The sequence below is a fragment of the Triplophysa dalaica genome, chromosome 13 (assembly GCF_015846415.1).
Source record: "Triplophysa dalaica isolate WHDGS20190420 chromosome 13, ASM1584641v1, whole genome shotgun sequence".
Classification (NCBI taxonomy): domain Eukaryota; kingdom Metazoa; phylum Chordata; class Actinopteri; order Cypriniformes; family Nemacheilidae; genus Triplophysa; species Triplophysa dalaica.
In genome coordinates, this window is record NC_079554.1 from 16179845 (window position 1) to 16197569 (window position 17725).

Here is a 17725-nt window from a genome sequence, read left to right on the forward strand (position 1 = left end):
TGCAACTTGGAAGATTCTGAATCAACGGCAGCATCAGCAACCCGTTAAACAGAAACAGAGCTTTCGAAAGCATTCCAATCGGAAAGCCTGACGTAATTTCCAGAGCCCTGCCGGAGATTTTCTCATGATTAAGGTGAATTCAAAATGAAACAAAAAGAGCCTGTTGCGAGCGTACAGCGTTGCGTGTCGCATGCTCAGGCGTTTAAAGCATTGCTGTTGAGAGATCACTTTGTGTCTAGCAGTAAAGCTGTAATTATTCCAAGTCTTACTCACTAAAGTGTTCTCTAACAAACTCTGTCTGCCTAAGGGACAATTTTAACAACTCACTGACGCTAAGGCTCAACGACACCTTCATTTGCATTTCTTTGCCTGTGGATAAACAAATTGAAAAACAACCAGTGTATTTTCCTGACGTTTTCCGAGAATTCTTATATATGCATTTACATGCTTTTAATTTATAGTTGTACATTTATTGTACATGTGTCTGTTTATCCCTCCTATGAATTGTTTTAGAGCATTGATTTTTCCTTGTTCTCTAGACTTGTAGGACATGCAGAGATGTCAATATGGCAAAAGGGACTAAAAGTGTATGGACAGCGCGGGTCAAAGTAATGTTGCATAAGGGATTACAGCAGATCGGTGTATGGACTTTCCAGCCTTCAGTGTGTCAGCAGTCCCACTTCAAAGAGCCCATAATGACTAGGACAGCACAGGAATCCCAGCAGGTGGTGATTACACACACATACACAAGCATACACACACAAAGTGTTTCAGTCCAACGGTGACAGCTGTTTAACGGCCAAGACTGACACACAAAAACTTAGTAATGGTTTAAAGAGGAAGAAACAGGACAAAAATAGAGGGTGATGGAAGAGGAAACAGTGAGCGATAGACGAGTAAACGGAAACAAACAGACCCAGAGATAACAAAGGACAGATCTGCCTATACTGTACAACATATATTCATCAAGCTATTTATTTAATTTTGTGTTTATTTATAAATAATTGTGTTCGATTTTTTTTATCTATATGTGTGCAAATGTTTATGTAAGTGTATTAAAAAATACAAATACTTCAGCGATGTAAATGCACTTTTTTAAGACCCTGCCAATAAATACACGATAATATTTGAATCCTGAGAGACAGAGAGATCAAAGAGACAGACTGAGAGAAAGTATGCTTCTTGTTTTATGTTTAATATATTGTCAATATTGTAAGCACACTTAATCATGCTAATAAAGAAAAAAATTGGAAATAAAAATAAGAGAGATAGACTCAGAGATGACAGAAACTGACTCAGAAAGAGAGAGAGATCCAATCCATTTCATATAAAAAGGAAATGGAATGCAGAGAAAACTCATATCTCAGGTCTGACTGAGATATGAGGAAAACTACGAGACCGATCACTCAACCAAGAGTTAAAATTGAACAATAAATGTCACTCCCGCATTCTAGTTATAAAACTCCAGCTCAGCCATGCTGGAGCCCTCAGAGTATTGACACATTTTATAACCATCTAGGACAGTCTTAACACAATGTAACTCTATCCATGCCTATAACATCCAAAATGCATGACACATAGGATAAGATTTAGGAGAGACATGGTCATTTCGAGAGCAAATTTCAATGTAAAAAGCAAGATTATGTACAGTGAGAAAGCCGGCGTAAATCACTTTCACAAGTGCAATAAAATATTGCAATGAAATATTACAGCAAGGCTCTAGTGAAAACAGATCTTGTGTTAGAAAAGCGAGTAAATGAGCTGTAGGGAGCCCTGTCACCTTTTTACAATGTATGTGTTAAAAGCCTTGAGATTTAGGTGTACTCTCACTAGGCAATCTGAACTGTGCCCGAGCACGTTTGATCCCCAAATCCCGGTTGATTTGACTGGTGTGATCGCTCCGTATCGCGCCCTGGCATGGTTCGTTTAGCGGTCCCCGGCTCGATTGGAATAGGTTGGCCAGAACATGGTGCGGTTAGTCTCGGCGTGGTACATATGTAGTGTGAGCGCAAATCACGCCAGGCCACAGAACTGAACGTATGATATAAATAATGTGACTGTATAAATTCATTCCCGAGATAATGCGGTCACCGTTGAAAACTGATTAACAGCATACTAACACCTGCAGGCGTGTGCCATCGCAGCCAAAACTACTCCAGGTTTGCCAAACATAATCCAACGTGTGTTTTCGATAATAAAGTACGAGAGGGTGATTTAAAAGCATAATGAGCCGTTTACTCTCGTATCGTTCTCATCAGACAATGACATAATTTAAGCAGATCGGTCTGTACAGCACACGAATGAAATTAAACACTTCTAATAATCCACAAACTGAACATTGCGATGGATTCTGTTGGGCAGAGAGATCGCTTTGTGAACGTTTGCTTCGAAGCAGTTGCATCGTAATGATGATAGCGTGCCCGGGTGTGGATGGCAAAGAGCAATGTGAGCGTAGGCTAGTGGAGGAGTTGGGACAATCGTGCATGGGCATAGTTGAGAGCACCAGGCTAAATGTGAGTACGCCCTTAGAGAGCTCCCATCAGTTTAAACATATCTAATGGAAATCAGCACACTGTTTTTGACCTTTTGCCTAAAAAAAGACACTTTTTAGGGACACACTGACCTTGCACGTGGAGGTAGAGACGGGAGGAAGAAATTCCACCCTCATTGGCTGCAATACAAGTGTACCAGCCGGCATCATCAGGTGTGACTCGCTGGACTTCCAAGGACAAGTTGGCGGTGACGCGCATGCGTTGGTCAAATCTAGCATCTACAGGATCCCGTTGCCAAGTCAGGTTAAAGCGCACGGTGCTGGCAACAATACACGTCAGGACTGCGTTTGCACCAAGGTATGATGTTACGTTATAAGGAACTGTAATGGCTGGAGGAGGCTCTGCACATATACAAAGACAAAAATTTGTCGTTAGAATCAGAAATGAAGAATAGTGATATATGCGTCACACTCACAGTACAAAAATGTTGAGATTGCTTATAAATAAATGTTATGTGTATTGTTTTATGCGGTAATAATATAAATACAATGTTATAGGCCGCAGTTTTTTATTCTCTGAAATATAAAGCATGCTGCATCTTTACAAAGTGCTTTTAATGTTCGTCTAGAAGCAATTGAATTCAAGAGCCGGAATTGTGACAAGCAAATCTGTTCAGTTACAAATTATTTTTGGATATCGAAGTTCTCTTGAGGTCTCCGAGTGCTTGAACTTGCTTGAACAGATCTGACAGAGAAGGACATGGGAAAGGTGTTGACAGATGTGTGGATTAGCGCATACGTGATGAATTTATACAGGAAGACATAAATTACATAAAGGAGGTTTATCCTGTCATTCTGCTAATAATGTCTCTGGCCTTATGACAGCACAGTCAAGGAAACAGCTCAGCCAAAGATGGGATGTGGAATGAGAATGTGGAAGAGAAAAGAAAACATTTTGATTTTATTTTTAAATAATAAACTTGTTTTTATTATGAAACACTATGTTCCATCCTAAAAACAAATGAATATTCGTAATAAAACCAAGAATGTAAGAATTTAGCACTAAGAAACTAAATTCAATTTTAATTTCCTGTTGACTTTAAAAAGTGTTTTTCAACTGCTGCACAAAATCATAATATGAAACAATGAATCATGTTCGATAAAACAAGGTAAATCCAGACAGATGTCCAGCATGCTCCACAAACCAAAGTGCACACATGCATGGAGGAGTACTGCAGGGTTCAAAGCAATTACACATCAATTCCATCAATCATTTAAACTGAAGCTGTAACTACGCTCACTCGCGCATGAGATTGTTCAACAAATGTCTGTTACACACGGAGCATGAAGTAAACCAAAATTGTAAGGGTCATTTCATCTGAGACATCAAATGTTCTTGCTACTTTAACCGAAACACTTGGGCTGCTTTTTGGACTGATCTGTTTCATATACATACGTAGACTCACAACAGCACATGAGAAAGTGCCTCAGGGATGTTAGATATAGAACACCTCAATAGTTCATTTAATTTGCCCCTGAATTTGCTTACATGTTATCTATTACAGTACACAGTAGTGTATGGGACCTGACCATTCAGTCATGCATGGAGTTAATAAAAGCGGCATGCTTCACTGCTCTCCCAATGGTGGGCATCTCCTGTGCTAACTGTGAATGACAGAATTTGTTCATTTACGACCTGAAGTAACAGCTTATTAAAGGGAAATAAGCTAAATGCATCAACATGTTTCGTAATGTTATTAGCAAGCGTTTAACTGCAAACTGAAGGTGAAGTTCTAACCAGAAACATCAAGAAAAGTCTGAGCCCGTCCCGTTCCGGCACTGCTGATAGCGATGCACTCGTAAAAGCCCTCATCCTTCAGGGTCACTTCTGTGATCTCCCATGATGCATTCGAGGACTCCCTAAAATATTTAGGAAAAAATGTTAAAAAATGCTCTCCTAAATAAACACAAAAACAATTGCTAATGTTTAAATAATCAGCATTGAATAGATTTAGTACAGCATATTCAAATTGCTTCGGATAAAGTTTCTGCTAAATTACATGACCTGGTAACCAAGTAACTGTAATGTTCACTGTGCCAAAATTTAAAAGGCCCATAAACTATACATGAGTAGCACGTTTTGCCCACTTATAATGTTAGTTAAGGCGTATTACTGTTATACAGCCTTGATTTCGATTTACATGATCTTTTCTGACTCATTTATTATGAGGTAAAAAAGCTAAAACAGCAGTAGCATTAGCAAACGTAACAGCAGTACCTGAAGAGTTGATCTACGCCCAAATGTAATCCCTCTCTGGTAAACCGTAAGGTATAGGGGATCAGACTCTCCACATAGCAAGTAATAGCCCCCTTCTGCAGGTAGTAACCCGGGGTATGAGTGGGCATGCTCACTTTGGGTGCATCTAAAGAAAGAAAGTTTCTAGTAAGACAAGTAAAACTAAAACACATAATACTCAGACTGAATTTACTCTTGTCTGTTCTGACATCTTACCTGGTACAATGCTGGAGTAAGACACACTGGACACTCTCTGGAAGACAAAGCCGTCACGGTCATAACCGGTGACGCGCAGGAAGAAGGCCTCTTTGGGTGGAACGAACTCAGTGATGTTCCAAATGCCATAGGGGCGTCGTTCAGGAAAGTAGCGAATGGGAAGCGTCTTCATTACGTTACCAGTGATGCTCATGAGCTCTAGCCTGTCCGCACGAGCAGGAGGGGAGAGTCCGGTGGTGTTCAGCAGTACAAAAGTAGGTATTCCTGTGTGTGAAAGGGGACAGACGTTAGAAAGGTCAACCAAAACATGTTTTAAATGCTCAAGTAAATGGCCAATATGGTGACCTCATAAATTTGACGAGAGCATGTGTGGTCCAAACAAAATGTCCCTGCAGAAACCAACTGACCTTGAACTGGCCTGCTGGATGTCATTTTGAAGTCTAGCGTGTGTTTCCGGGAAAATCCTGCTCGGAAATCGATGTTGCTGAGACCTGTTATACGGAGAGAGTGTCTGCCCTCACTGGACGTCTGTAGTCAAATTGATAACAACAATAATGTAGTAAATACAGTAAATAGAGAAGTCACACAACATTTGTTAAACATAATTCAATTTTCTTTATTATTTATTATATAATTCATTTGATTGTGTTTGTGACTACTACACTTGCTTGTCATGGTAATGTGCACCGTAGAAGCGTCACCAACCAAACATATTTTTGACAACAACAAGTTCAAGATTCACAAATAAAGCACATCTTAAACCATTTGAACCATTAAAAATGACTTTGAGTCCAACTTGATTCCTGCTGTTCACTGCTGTCCTTTACGACTGTTTTGGTGCCGACGGCCTGGCGTGTGCTTGACGTGTTCAGTGCAAGCCATTGCAACCCATCCTCTGCTTGCATTCTTTTGAAATTACAACCATCCTAAAGAACTACCATGGGCCATGGAGCACTGCATGACATGACGCCAAGAAACCATCACTGCTAGGGTCAATGGTGAGCAGAAGATGCTGACGGATTTATAGTATCTGAGAGGCAGAGAAGGATGTAGCAACAGTAAAACCTGGAGCCTACAACTGCTCTCCAAGAACCACCGAAGACCAATTAAAAGAAGACTAAGATAAATATTGAATCCATTCATTATGAGGATTTAAAGCTTTCCTTGCACTTGTGCTAAAACTGGTAGCAGAATTTAAGGGACAGTTCCCTCAAAAATGTAAATTCTGTCATCATTTCCTCACCCTCATGTTGTTTCAAATCTGTTTAATTCGTTGATCTGTTAAACAAAAAAGAAGACACTTAGAATGATGTAGGAAACCAAATCGTTCTTGGGCACCATTGACTGCCATAATAGTTTTGCTTCCTAGTATGGAAGTCAATGGTGACCCAAACGGTTTGGTTAGTTGAAATATCATATTTAGTGTTCAGTGGAACAATATAATGTATACAGGTTTGAAACAACTTGAGGCTGTATGTAAATGACGACAGAACTTTCATTTTTGGGTGAACTATCACTTTAAGACAAAAATCATCTTACCCAAAACAACCCTGAGGAAGATGACGCCATAGAAGCGTGGGAAAACTGAAATTTAAACACGTGAATTAAAATGATTTGGGGGAATTAAATACTAGAAGGGTGTTCCCCCTCTCAGTGGAATGTTCTAAACTGGACACAATTTGGGCACTTATGAGAAATGGGGAGAAATGATTTCCAAGAAATGTTGATCTCTTTATCATAGATACTGTATGGTGTCAGAACATATATGGACTGTTGTTTGATATTGTTATGATCCTTATCATGAAAGGATTTCATCCTTGGCAGTAAAAATCACAATCCACTTTCCTTGCACGGAAAAAACAGCTCAGGAATTCGCACGGCGGGTGAATGTTGGGAGTGAAGAGAAGCGCTTGGGTGGAAGAAGGAAATAAACTGACATATAGATAGGGTAGATTCTCCAAGCTCAACGCCAGACAAAGATCTCACCTCTTGAGTGAAAGAGTACACTGAGAAGGACACAGCCTAACTTCCATTCTTCTGCACATAAATCATACCTAACTCCCAGCTCAAACAACGGCCTTACTGAGCAGGCTAGCAGGCGTACAGAGACCCCCAACAGAGCACGCTGATCACAAATCGTTTTTTTTTTCCAGTTTTTTTTGTGACGGTAGGTCCCCTGGAGCAAACCCCTGTTCCTGCCTGTCACAATGTGTCCGAACCAAAGACCCACAGCCAGATTCCACAACATAAACAGAACAACAACAATCAATGACTTCACCATACAACCTTGGTTTTCACAACCGATCCATCATTCCGAGATCTGTCCTTGTTCTCAAAAGACAGAACAGACTAACTTTTTACCTTTCTGGAAAAGTACCAGTTACGCAGTTAAATCATCTACATGGTCAAAAAAGAACTGTGCATCCCAGCGGCCTATAAACCTGTTAATCACCTTTATGGTCCACATTCCGGGTCCTGGATCTTTGAGGTTGAGGACTTTGGCAGAGTTGGGGATGTGAAGGAGCTCAGAAAGGCCTTCATTTATCCCGATGAGTTTTCCTAGGACGAAAACAGAACATATATAGTACATTTACGTTCTATGTAGGCTTGCAGAAAATCTTCAGATGGCACACAAATGCGTTCTTATTACCCTGAGAATTTCGGATCTCGATGTTTGGTGCAGGGCCACTTAAAGCCACAGTGACTTCTTTCAGGCTGGGGTCAAAGGGGATCTGCCAGCTGTTAACAAGGCCTAGCTGATGATCAGTGGAGAGCAAGTGAACTTTAGAGGACTGCACTGCCTCTTCCACCCATTTCAACACCTACGGCAAAAGCAGTACAGAATGAGTCAAATCTAGCTAATTACATCAATACATGAAGGGCATAAAAGAACTTTAAAGAAACAGGCGTATATTACTGTTTATATCTGGTAGTAAAATGTAAACACCTCACATATGGTTTTGAGATGCACATGACCTCTTAGTCTGACCCCTTGACTGGAGGTCTGTACCTGACATATTTTTGAACCAGACCCAAACAAACAAACGTGAGGCACCTAGTTTTATTTGGGACACCAAGCGGCAGCTCTGATTCGCTCGGTGCCCAAGGTGTGAGAAAAAAACAAATTGAAAGTTCTTTATTTAAACCTAAACAAATTATGTGTAGTGGCCTAACCGGACCTGGTTTGATGTTTTTTTTTTTTATACAAAATTGCACCTGAACTTCACAGGAAATCGCATGCACTTCTGTTATATGGAAAATTGTATATTTTTTAGGAAAAAGATAGCAATTCAAGGATATAAAAAAAAGCTCTGAGGAGGAACTGATGGACCAAATTAAGACATGTAAAATGATTTTTATCAAACAAATAAATTATAAATGATCAGTCTTCACATGAATGAGCAAAACATATTCCGATTAAGATTTCATTAAATATAGTGTGTAAATACTGCACCAAACAAGTTATAATTGGTTTGACTAATTTTGTGAGTATGACATTGCTTTCCTTTTTTATAATTCTGTATGGCGCACCTAATAATGCATTATGCTTAACCGCATGATGGGACATCCAATCTGCCCATGCAGGATCTCCCTCATTCTAGCTACTCATATCTGTGACCTGTCTGATGTCAGGGCAGCTGTCAGAGGTGACCTTGAATCAGTGATCCACAGTAATCCAAACAATAAAGATAAAGAAGATCAAGAAAACAGAATAATAGGATAAAGAAACAAATCTATCAATTGACCTTCTGGTCATGAAAGCAAATCTTTAAGGATTTAATGGATAGAGGATGACATCTCTAATGACAGTAAATGTTCAGCAGCTGTGCTTCTTATTACAAATAAAAACTCTTTTATGTCTTCTCAAATATTTCAGTGTTGGTTTGATTCTAACATAAAAATTCTGGAGCATGACCAGCTTGACTGCAAATGATTGATCTGAATTTCTTGGAACATTTAGAAAGATGAAAATCTTCAAAATCCTAAATGTTTTTCAGAGAGCGTTTGCAGATCTTAGATACCAGGCTCAGATTAAGAAAAGCCTTCAGAAACAAGAAACAGTGAGCAGTTAGTGAAGAACAATAAGCTTCTGTCTTCTAGAATGCACTTGGCCTAACCAAATATTCCATTAGTGTCTCACCTCATTGACTTGCTTTTTGTCCAGATGGAACACCTGTCCTGAGCTGGTTGAGGCAATCTCCTCATACACCTTATAGCCAACATGAGATCTGTCATCACAGTCACCCGTCAGCACAAACACCACCTGCCAAAATGCATACACACTATTAGTAGAATTCCAGTATACCCTTTCCATAACTAGACCCCAGACATGTTTATTTCATATTCAAATGAAATCAGGTTTTTGACTAAAAATAACAACAAGAAAAGGACACAATAAAAAAAGCACAAGCTAGAAAAGAAAGGATGATAGGAAGATGGTAGATGATAGGATTGGAGTGAATAGGTTGGATTACCTGTGACTGTTTCTGCTGAATGAGTTGAAGAACCTCATGGGTCAACCTGTAGTCTTTTGATCGGGCATCTGTGAACACGTAAATGTAAGACCCTGGTAGGGAGATTTCAAGGGCAATCTTGATGGCTCCGATGCTCATCTCTGGACAGTCTCCACCACCCTAAAGAGAATCCATTATTACATCTCATTACTTGAATATTCACATGCAAAAAAGCTTGTTATGTTATTATTATATGCATTATTATACCTGCAATCTTTGAAAAACAAAAACAGCTAAACGTGGCGTCTCCATGTGATACAGTCAATGTGCTCTGTTCACAGGACATCTGTAGATTCCTCAAAGCCAATAAGTTGGAAATGGGCAACGAGCAGATAGCAAGCAGATCTGGCCTATAAAATAGACGTACTGCATTCTCTAAAGCTTGTCACGGGAGTCAATTGTGAGTGCAACTCAATGTTGACCTCGGAATAAAACTTTCAAGAGTAATCCTGGACCCAACTTGTGGGCCAAAACTGGATAAATTCCAAAAGTCCTGTAAGTTACTTGCCTTGCTTTAAACTGGTATGGATAAATGTTTCTAGTGTTTTTCCACAGCCATGTATCAGTAATAGAGTTACATCTCTCTCATCTGTCTGACTCTTGTCTTCATTATGCGTTCCAGAAGGCAGGTGTCTGAATGAAACATCTGGAAGCAAGTGAGCTTTGTCTCTCTGTTCTTTACACAAACACACGCTCCTTACGATCCACTTTATCCCCAACAAACACTAGCAGAACAGCAGATAGCAAATTCAAACACAGAACGACAAGAAGATTGTAAGAAAGGTTAAGGATGTTCGGAGTCCTTCGTTTCCAATTATTCTGGAAAACACATTAACAGCAACAGATGATTTGAATGATTTATTCCTCAAAAGCCAATGTTTTGGAAATTTAAAGTACATAAAAACACTCACGCACACATGCACAACAAACGGCAAGCGAACTATACCAAATCATGCTCTACTTGAACTTGAATTTTTTGTGCCAGAACAATAATGCACTTAATCAGTGTGTCTGCATTTCCTCTGCTTGGCCGGAACAGCTGGGACGGATGTTAAGATTGACGAGAAACAAGCACATATCAGCATTGTTTCGAGTAGACATGGTTATTTTAATGGGGTGTCCATGTCAAACTGCTCACATGGCAAATCGCCGCCACACTTACACGTCTACAAAATGTAACACATTTGCCAAAATACAAAAAATACATTCTAGATCACATCTATACACACAAACCACAGAGGTGTTCATTCAAACACAAAACGAATAAAAAACTCACTTTCTTCGATTTTTGTGAATGCACATTTTGTCCTGCACTAATCTTTTATAAGGATTTATGTATATATAATAAAATGTTTCACAACACTGAACTATGCTACAGCATATAAAACACTATTACCAAAAAGAATTTGAAAACTTTTATAGAATACTAAGACTTGATCCTTCACTTTGATTTTATTTTAAAACACTTGAGAGCTGACTTGAACTCTCCATCAGATATTAGAGAACATGTCCGCTGGCTTCAGAGGAAATATTTCATTTCTGATGAGTTAAGCAAAGTGGATATTCTCTGACGATTACAGTACAAGCAAAACATTTGGAGTCTTTGTTTGGCTGTTAAAATATGGACCCTGCAACGGTTGAATGTGAGTTTATGATGTGAATCTGGATCCAATCTGTGATTAAATATGTTAAGATCAACAAACCTTTTGTGAAGTGCATGAACTCACCTGGACATAGAGCTCCCGTAGCTCATCCTGAAACTTCTTTGGATCTGTTGTTATTGTAATGGGCCCAATCTCTGCAGAAACAAAATGAATGCTATTAGAAGCAAAAATGTAAGCTGCTGAATTCCAGTCAAATGACCTCTTGGATTAAAAGATTGAAACGGTTTCTGTTTTGACCGAGCAGATGCCAAATATTTGTGCTGGCAGCCAGTGGCGGATGTCTTGGGTCAAGGGTCACAGTTGAAACGGGGGACCGGGAGCTTCCTGTTCAGTGGCAGGAGGTTTGGATCGCAAAGTCAAGTGAGATAAAGGGAGGATTTGGATTGAAATTTAATGCAGTATATATACAGTAGAACCCTGTTGAAAAACCTGCTGGTTTGGTATGTTTTGATGCTGGTTTAAGATGGTCATGTGCTGATTTAGGCTGGTCTAGGCAAATGCTGTTGGTTTGATTTTCATAATATATTTAAGTTGTAAAGTAAAATGAATTATAAAGAACTAACCCAATAATACCATTTGTGATAATAACCATATTAACTCTTTTGAACAAAAGAGCCGATTCCTTGCTTACCCTGAATCGCTCAAGATGCTTTTTGGAACATTCTCAAATCTTGCTGGGATAAAACAGATCACGTCGGCATACCAAACCGTCAAATTTTGTGGGGATATTTTGTTTATGCAATTGATGTATTTTACTTGTTATGCTGGCCTATACTGGAAGTCATTGAAAATCTTACTGTGACATCTGGATCTTCTGATTAAATTCGTATGAAAGGGCTATTCAATTAACTATTTTACTTTTTTTTATTTTACTTTAATTTATACATGTGTATGTCTATTTATTTACTTCTATTATTATTATTTACATACTTTTCATTCTTATGGTGGCCTTTTGGGGAGGGTGGTGGGTTTTCGGTGTTGTGTTGACTTGTGCTCTTGGTTTTGTCTTGCTAGACATCTTGCTTTTCAAAAAATTCATGCAGCACTTCTTGTATATCTGCCAAAATCAATAAAAAAATAATTGTTATGCTGATAATATGCACGTTATATAAATAAACACCATTATACTCCAAACAGGAGTCTGCAGATAAAATACTTTGAGTGATTGACAGGTCTTAGGGAAACCCTGCAGATATGCTGTGGCAAATCAATGACAGGATGTTTTGATTAAGTTCAGACTTCTTTATACTTATTAGATAAATCCGAAAGTGATAATGTGATGTCATTTAATGACATTATAAGAAATGCATTTTCTAAGCATACCAAGTTCCCAAATACAGAACTGAATGCATAGAAGGTAACAAAAGCCTCTTCACTTTAAAGCTTGCAGCACATAAATCACACAAACCCATATAGTGTCGCAATTTTGATAATAGAATGAATTACCCCAGCATGCTGTGGTAGGCAACCCTGCTGGGACTAACTGGCAGTGGCTCTGCTGTAAAACACCAGCCTGTTTTCATTATGTTGTCATTTCCTTTTGGATCAGATGTTCTTCTTTGTAATAGGAAAGACCTTATAACTCAGGTATGCTCTTCTGTCAGCGTCGGGAACCTGCCGTGACTGCATTGCAGTGCCCTTTTGTAAAGCCATATGACATCATGCTCTAGTTCAGCTTTCTTTAAAGGATTGATGATCTGGTAATCTGTTAAACGTCCAAAATGAAAGAGGTAGCTGTAGTGCCAAACCAGTATCTTAATGAACACAATAAATCACATTCAAACATGTGCAAATGTATTTTTTTATTCAATTCAGAACATGTAGGATAAAAAGGCAAAGATGCCAGGAAGCTCAATGATGTCCAGAACGACAAATAGCTTGACTCCAAAAATTATAGAGGGAAAGCAAGAGTTATTGAGACCCCTTTGAAGTAATTCGAATCCTGTATCTGAATCAGTTTTATGATCCCTTCAGAGCTATACTGCAATATGTTATCCTATTTTTGGATATAATACTTTATTTGGCCAACTTTGGCCAGTCCCTTTATAACTGATTTTCTATGGGTCTCTTTAGTTTATTTTTAACCGCGAAGAACTCTATGGTCCAATGTAACTTCTTGAAAACACTGTACAAACAAATGCTTGCGGAAATCTCTCATGAGAGATCTTTTCAAAGAGCTCATATTTTGGCAGTATGGAAAACCCTTGGAGTGTAGAAAAAGAACATGCAGGCGATCAAAGACATGTTTAAGAGTAACGGGATAATAATTTTGACTGGTGTGCATGGGACTGGCTTTCAAGTCAAAGCTTTCGTGAATGGAAAAGTTGACAGAGTTCTGGGATTTTTTTCTTGATTAAGCAGTTTTATCTTTGCAGCCTGGGCAGTGGTCTTCTTTACCACTTTTTTGTAATTGCAGTTTAAGGAAACTAGGGCAAGGAGCATGTGATAGTGTTAAAAAAGAAGAAAAAGGTCAAGCGTTGCTCTCAGGACATGTTCAAAAAAGAAGATTTTCTTCTAACATTTGGAAGACATTAAGAAGATGACAAGTGATGAATTGGAGATCATGGTGAATACAGTAAAATAGAGGGAAAACTTTTCAATTCATGAAACAGAAAGAGAACAATTATAAAAGATAGAATAAAATGATCTATTGAAACCATTTGATTTTAGGGCAGCTTAGATCATTCCAAAGGAAACAGTCAAGACGTTTTCTCATACGTAAACATAGACACATGCTTGTGGTCAACACTTAAGAATGATTTTAAACACTGTAAGCACGCTACATGTTCATTTCATCGTGATTTATTTAAAACCTTTATGGGGTTTTATTATGAGGAATCGACATTTTCCCGATCTAATAAGATTGTACTGTAAAAACGTGCTGCTTCAGTTTTAGTGCTGGCTCCACAGAAAGAAAAAACACCATTTGTTTAAATAAGCTGCAGTCTTGTCTTATTATAAATTTCTAAAACTTTTTGAAAGAACAACGAAAAGCATAGCATGTCAAATTGTATTCTACAGCACTGCTACGTGACTTATTTTTCCACAATTATGACACGTTTGCCTAAATGCTTACAGAGAGCCTGAACAAATCGGCACAAACTAAATCAAAGCATAAAAGAAAAAAGCAAGAAAATCTCAATCTCAAAGAAGAAAGAAAAGCTTTTTTTTTAATTAAGAACCTCTAAAGGCAAACTCACTCAACGTTAGCTAGTCCAACTAAATGAAAAACTAAAGAACAATTTTAGTTAAATATGAGATGGAACCTTGAAAACCGCTGTGGAAGTTAAGCTACTAATCCTACACCACAACTCTCCTCCCAAAGACCAGAGAGTTTATATAGATGTGGAAACAATCATATTAACAGTCCTCAACATTAGTTTTCATCACATCCTCTATGATTCCAGCAAGCGCTAAATCAAAGTCACTGTGTACTATCCAAATTAACAATTTGAGAGCACAGACGCTGTTTACGCCCTAGGCATAAACACCTTTTATTGCTGTATACAGCTTCTTATTTAGATATTTTTATTAAAGAAGTCTTTCCACAGTAAATCATCATAAAATATGGATTTGATGACCATATTTAAAAACTGTAGTCACATGCGTCAGAATTCACTCCAAAAATAGCCAAACAACAAAACAATGGATACACCAAATTACTAACAGAAATGACTCCATAATGAACTGTTAAACATTTGGAGGAAATAGCAGTTACACAGACAGCAAATATTTGCTCAGACCTGTATGATAATCATTTCAATTGGCTCAACATCATGCCAGGAAACAACTAAACAGTAAGTCTTTGTAAGAAAGGAAGAAAGAAAAAGAACAGTTCCATATGAGCCAGGATCTATATGGACACACTGTATGTTCAGGACAGAATCACTCCACTACACATACTGCAATACATATGAAAGGCAGACATATATCAATATTTATATGATTAAATGCAAGAATACAGAGCAATTGTCCCAAACAATTCAACACAAAGAACATGCTGTCAGCGGACTTTAGTTGTTTACAGTTGCCAAGGAACATTAAAACTTTCTGCACTAAAGGGGAAAGTTCACACAAACATGAAAATTCTGTAATCATTTACTAACTGTCAAGCTGTTTCACATCGATATATACATGTATTGATTCTGTTCAACACAAAAGAAATTATTTTGAAGAATGTGGGGAAAAAAAGCCGTTCTGGCGCACCATTGACTTACCCTAGTGGTTTAACTTTCTACTTTTGCAGTTCAAGTGGAACAAAAAATATTAATCAGATTTGGACAGAATTTATATTTGGGGTGAACTGTCCCTTTAAAAGGACTGTTGTGCTCAAACTATACGTCAATTTTTGTGTCAAGCCACGTTTAAGATCTGTATATCTCCCAGACTGCTAGACCACAAAACAAATAATGTGCCATGCCAGAGAAAAACAATACAGGGGTTTTGTGGCTCTGTGGTTCTTCTGCGTGTTTTGCGTCTGATCAGATTGAAATTTACTGTTTTAAAAGTCGTGAGCGTGTGCATGAATGTCTATTAGGCCTGATGTCAATTTAATGCTTCTGTATATGGAAACTGTCCAATTCCCAATCCCACAATGCTCTTTCACGCTCATACTCAGAAATACTTAAAGTATATAGCAACACGTGCTGACTGTACGACTGATAAAAACATGACATATACAAAATTAGATTAAATTAGATATATTATATAGATATATTTCACTGTAAAAATAAAGTATCAAATCAGTAACAAAATTGTGATTCTCAAGACATTGCAACATGGCTTTGCAACAGGGCTTTCATAGAAAACTACAGGACAAAGTGCAAAGTGACTTTGCATATTGCTGACATCATCAATAGACAAGCAGCAAAACCTGACTAAGGATATGCCCAGGAGTCTGTAGCCAGTCTGTTTCAAATTAAGACCAACGTGGTCTGGGGCCTGGTAAGCCATGACTGTATGTGATTGGATGACAGAGGTTTGGGATTTCAAATACATGCCCTTTGGAGGAGGGCCTCACGTTTGATTGACATCATCGAATGGCTGGTGGTGCAACAGCAGCACCCCATAAAACTGTCAAAGCGGGTCAAGGTGTTTCTCTCAGCATGTGACTGCAGCTGACACCAGAACCACAATGAGTTACATAAACAAACGCTAACACAAAAAGTACGCAAAATAAACGAATCCCTATTTTGACGGATAACAGCGAGGGAAGTCAGAACGATTTTATCTGGTTATGAGATTAAAGTTGGTACCCCCAACCTCAGCCCATGCAAAAAGCTCAGACCTGCATCGACACGCAATATTTCAAAAGTAATCCAGCATTTTGTCTGGCTTGGATCCTCTCGTCGCAGGGCTCCAGACTAACTTTTTTTACTAGGAGCACTGTAGCCCCTGACTGAAATCTTTAGGAGCGCAAGCAGGACATTTTAATCAGCCTGCAATGCAATTATTGAAATATGTCCGCAAAATAGCTGTATTGCTGCCAAATACTTGGATTTACAAAGAAATTACAATGTGCAGTTTTATTTTCATTTCAGAATCTGCACACTTTTTAGCTAATTCTCCATTTCTGTTATGAAATTTTAGAAAATCTGCAGAATTCTGTGGAACGGTTTTATATGTTTACATTTTTACAGAAACGTAAATATGTGTAAATGTGTTAAAATAGTCTTAAAATACAACCTGTCTATGCATTTAACTGCAGGTGACAGTGGTTTGGTTCTGCTCATCATTTAAAAAGTGGTAGAGCTTACAGAGAAGCTTTAAGGGCTAAGTAAAGAGACTGTTTAAACTCTAAAATACCAGACAAAATTATTATTATTATTATTATTATTATTGGTTGTTGAACCAACAAAAAAGATAACTTCACATAAACTTAACAAGAGCATTCGCCTGTCGTTCATTCTTGTAGGGAACGTATGGAAATGATTCAGCGCTGTCTCAATTAATCAACAGATAATGTACATGACGTATTCTGAACTCCTCCGCGGTTAGTATTTTCGTTTTTAACATCTCAAACATCAAATCGTTCGTCCTCAGGCTCAAAAAATCTGTAACAGCAAACAGTAAATTGTAGTAATGCGCTCAGGTTGTCTGTAAACTTCTCAATGATGAGCTGAGCTGCGACCGATGTGACAGACATCGAGAAACATCAGTCACCCAGCGCACAGCTCCTGACTCTTCCCTTCTCACACACATAGGCACTGGTGGGCATGTAATCTACTTGTCTTTTCAAAAAAATTGCAGTTCGCACATGTGCGAGTATACTTGTGTAAAACACTTGCTGTCTCAAAACTGGTCGCAGTCTGGAGCCCTGTGTTGTACCGGAAGGGCCCATGAGCTGTTGTCGGATGTCACTAAATACAGCTGGAATGCAGCTGTGAGCTATTAACACGAGTGTCCAGTATGATTCACAACTCTGCACTCTGAAACTCAGGTTTAGCTAAAGTGGTGGAAAGAACTGACAAATCTTTAACACTTTTTATTGTCTTTTCAGGAGACCTAATCGATCAAATTCTTCATTTGTGTCAAGTCATTAAAT

At 38.4% G+C, this 17725-nt stretch overlaps 1 protein-coding gene across 4 annotated transcripts in view; it reads right to left on the reverse strand.

Annotated features, from left to right (window-relative positions):
• The window catches only part of hmcn1 (hemicentin 1), a 67995-nt gene that overhangs the window by 41535 nt on the left and 8735 nt on the right, over nucleotides 1-17725 (reverse strand). For 3 of the 4 annotated variants that reach the window (XM_056763725.1, XM_056763727.1, XM_056763724.1), the window contains exons 2-11: nucleotides 11245-11315; nucleotides 9479-9637; nucleotides 9145-9267; nucleotides 7654-7825; nucleotides 7456-7562; nucleotides 5411-5531; nucleotides 5004-5267; nucleotides 4770-4914; nucleotides 4290-4411; nucleotides 2624-2893 (exon numbers count right to left, since the gene is read on the reverse strand). In XM_056763725.1, coding sequence (XP_056619703.1) covers nucleotides 2624-2893; nucleotides 4290-4411; nucleotides 4770-4914; nucleotides 5004-5267; nucleotides 5411-5531; nucleotides 7456-7562; nucleotides 7654-7825; nucleotides 9145-9267; nucleotides 9479-9637; nucleotides 11245-11315 — 1554 coding nt within the window. Of the gene's footprint in view, nucleotides 1-2623; nucleotides 2894-4289; nucleotides 4412-4769; nucleotides 4915-5003; nucleotides 5268-5410; nucleotides 5532-7455; nucleotides 7563-7653; nucleotides 7826-9144; nucleotides 9268-9478; nucleotides 9638-9724; nucleotides 9825-11244; nucleotides 11316-17725 lie in introns of those variants that run through there. The other variant, XM_056763726.1, reaches the window with a different exon arrangement.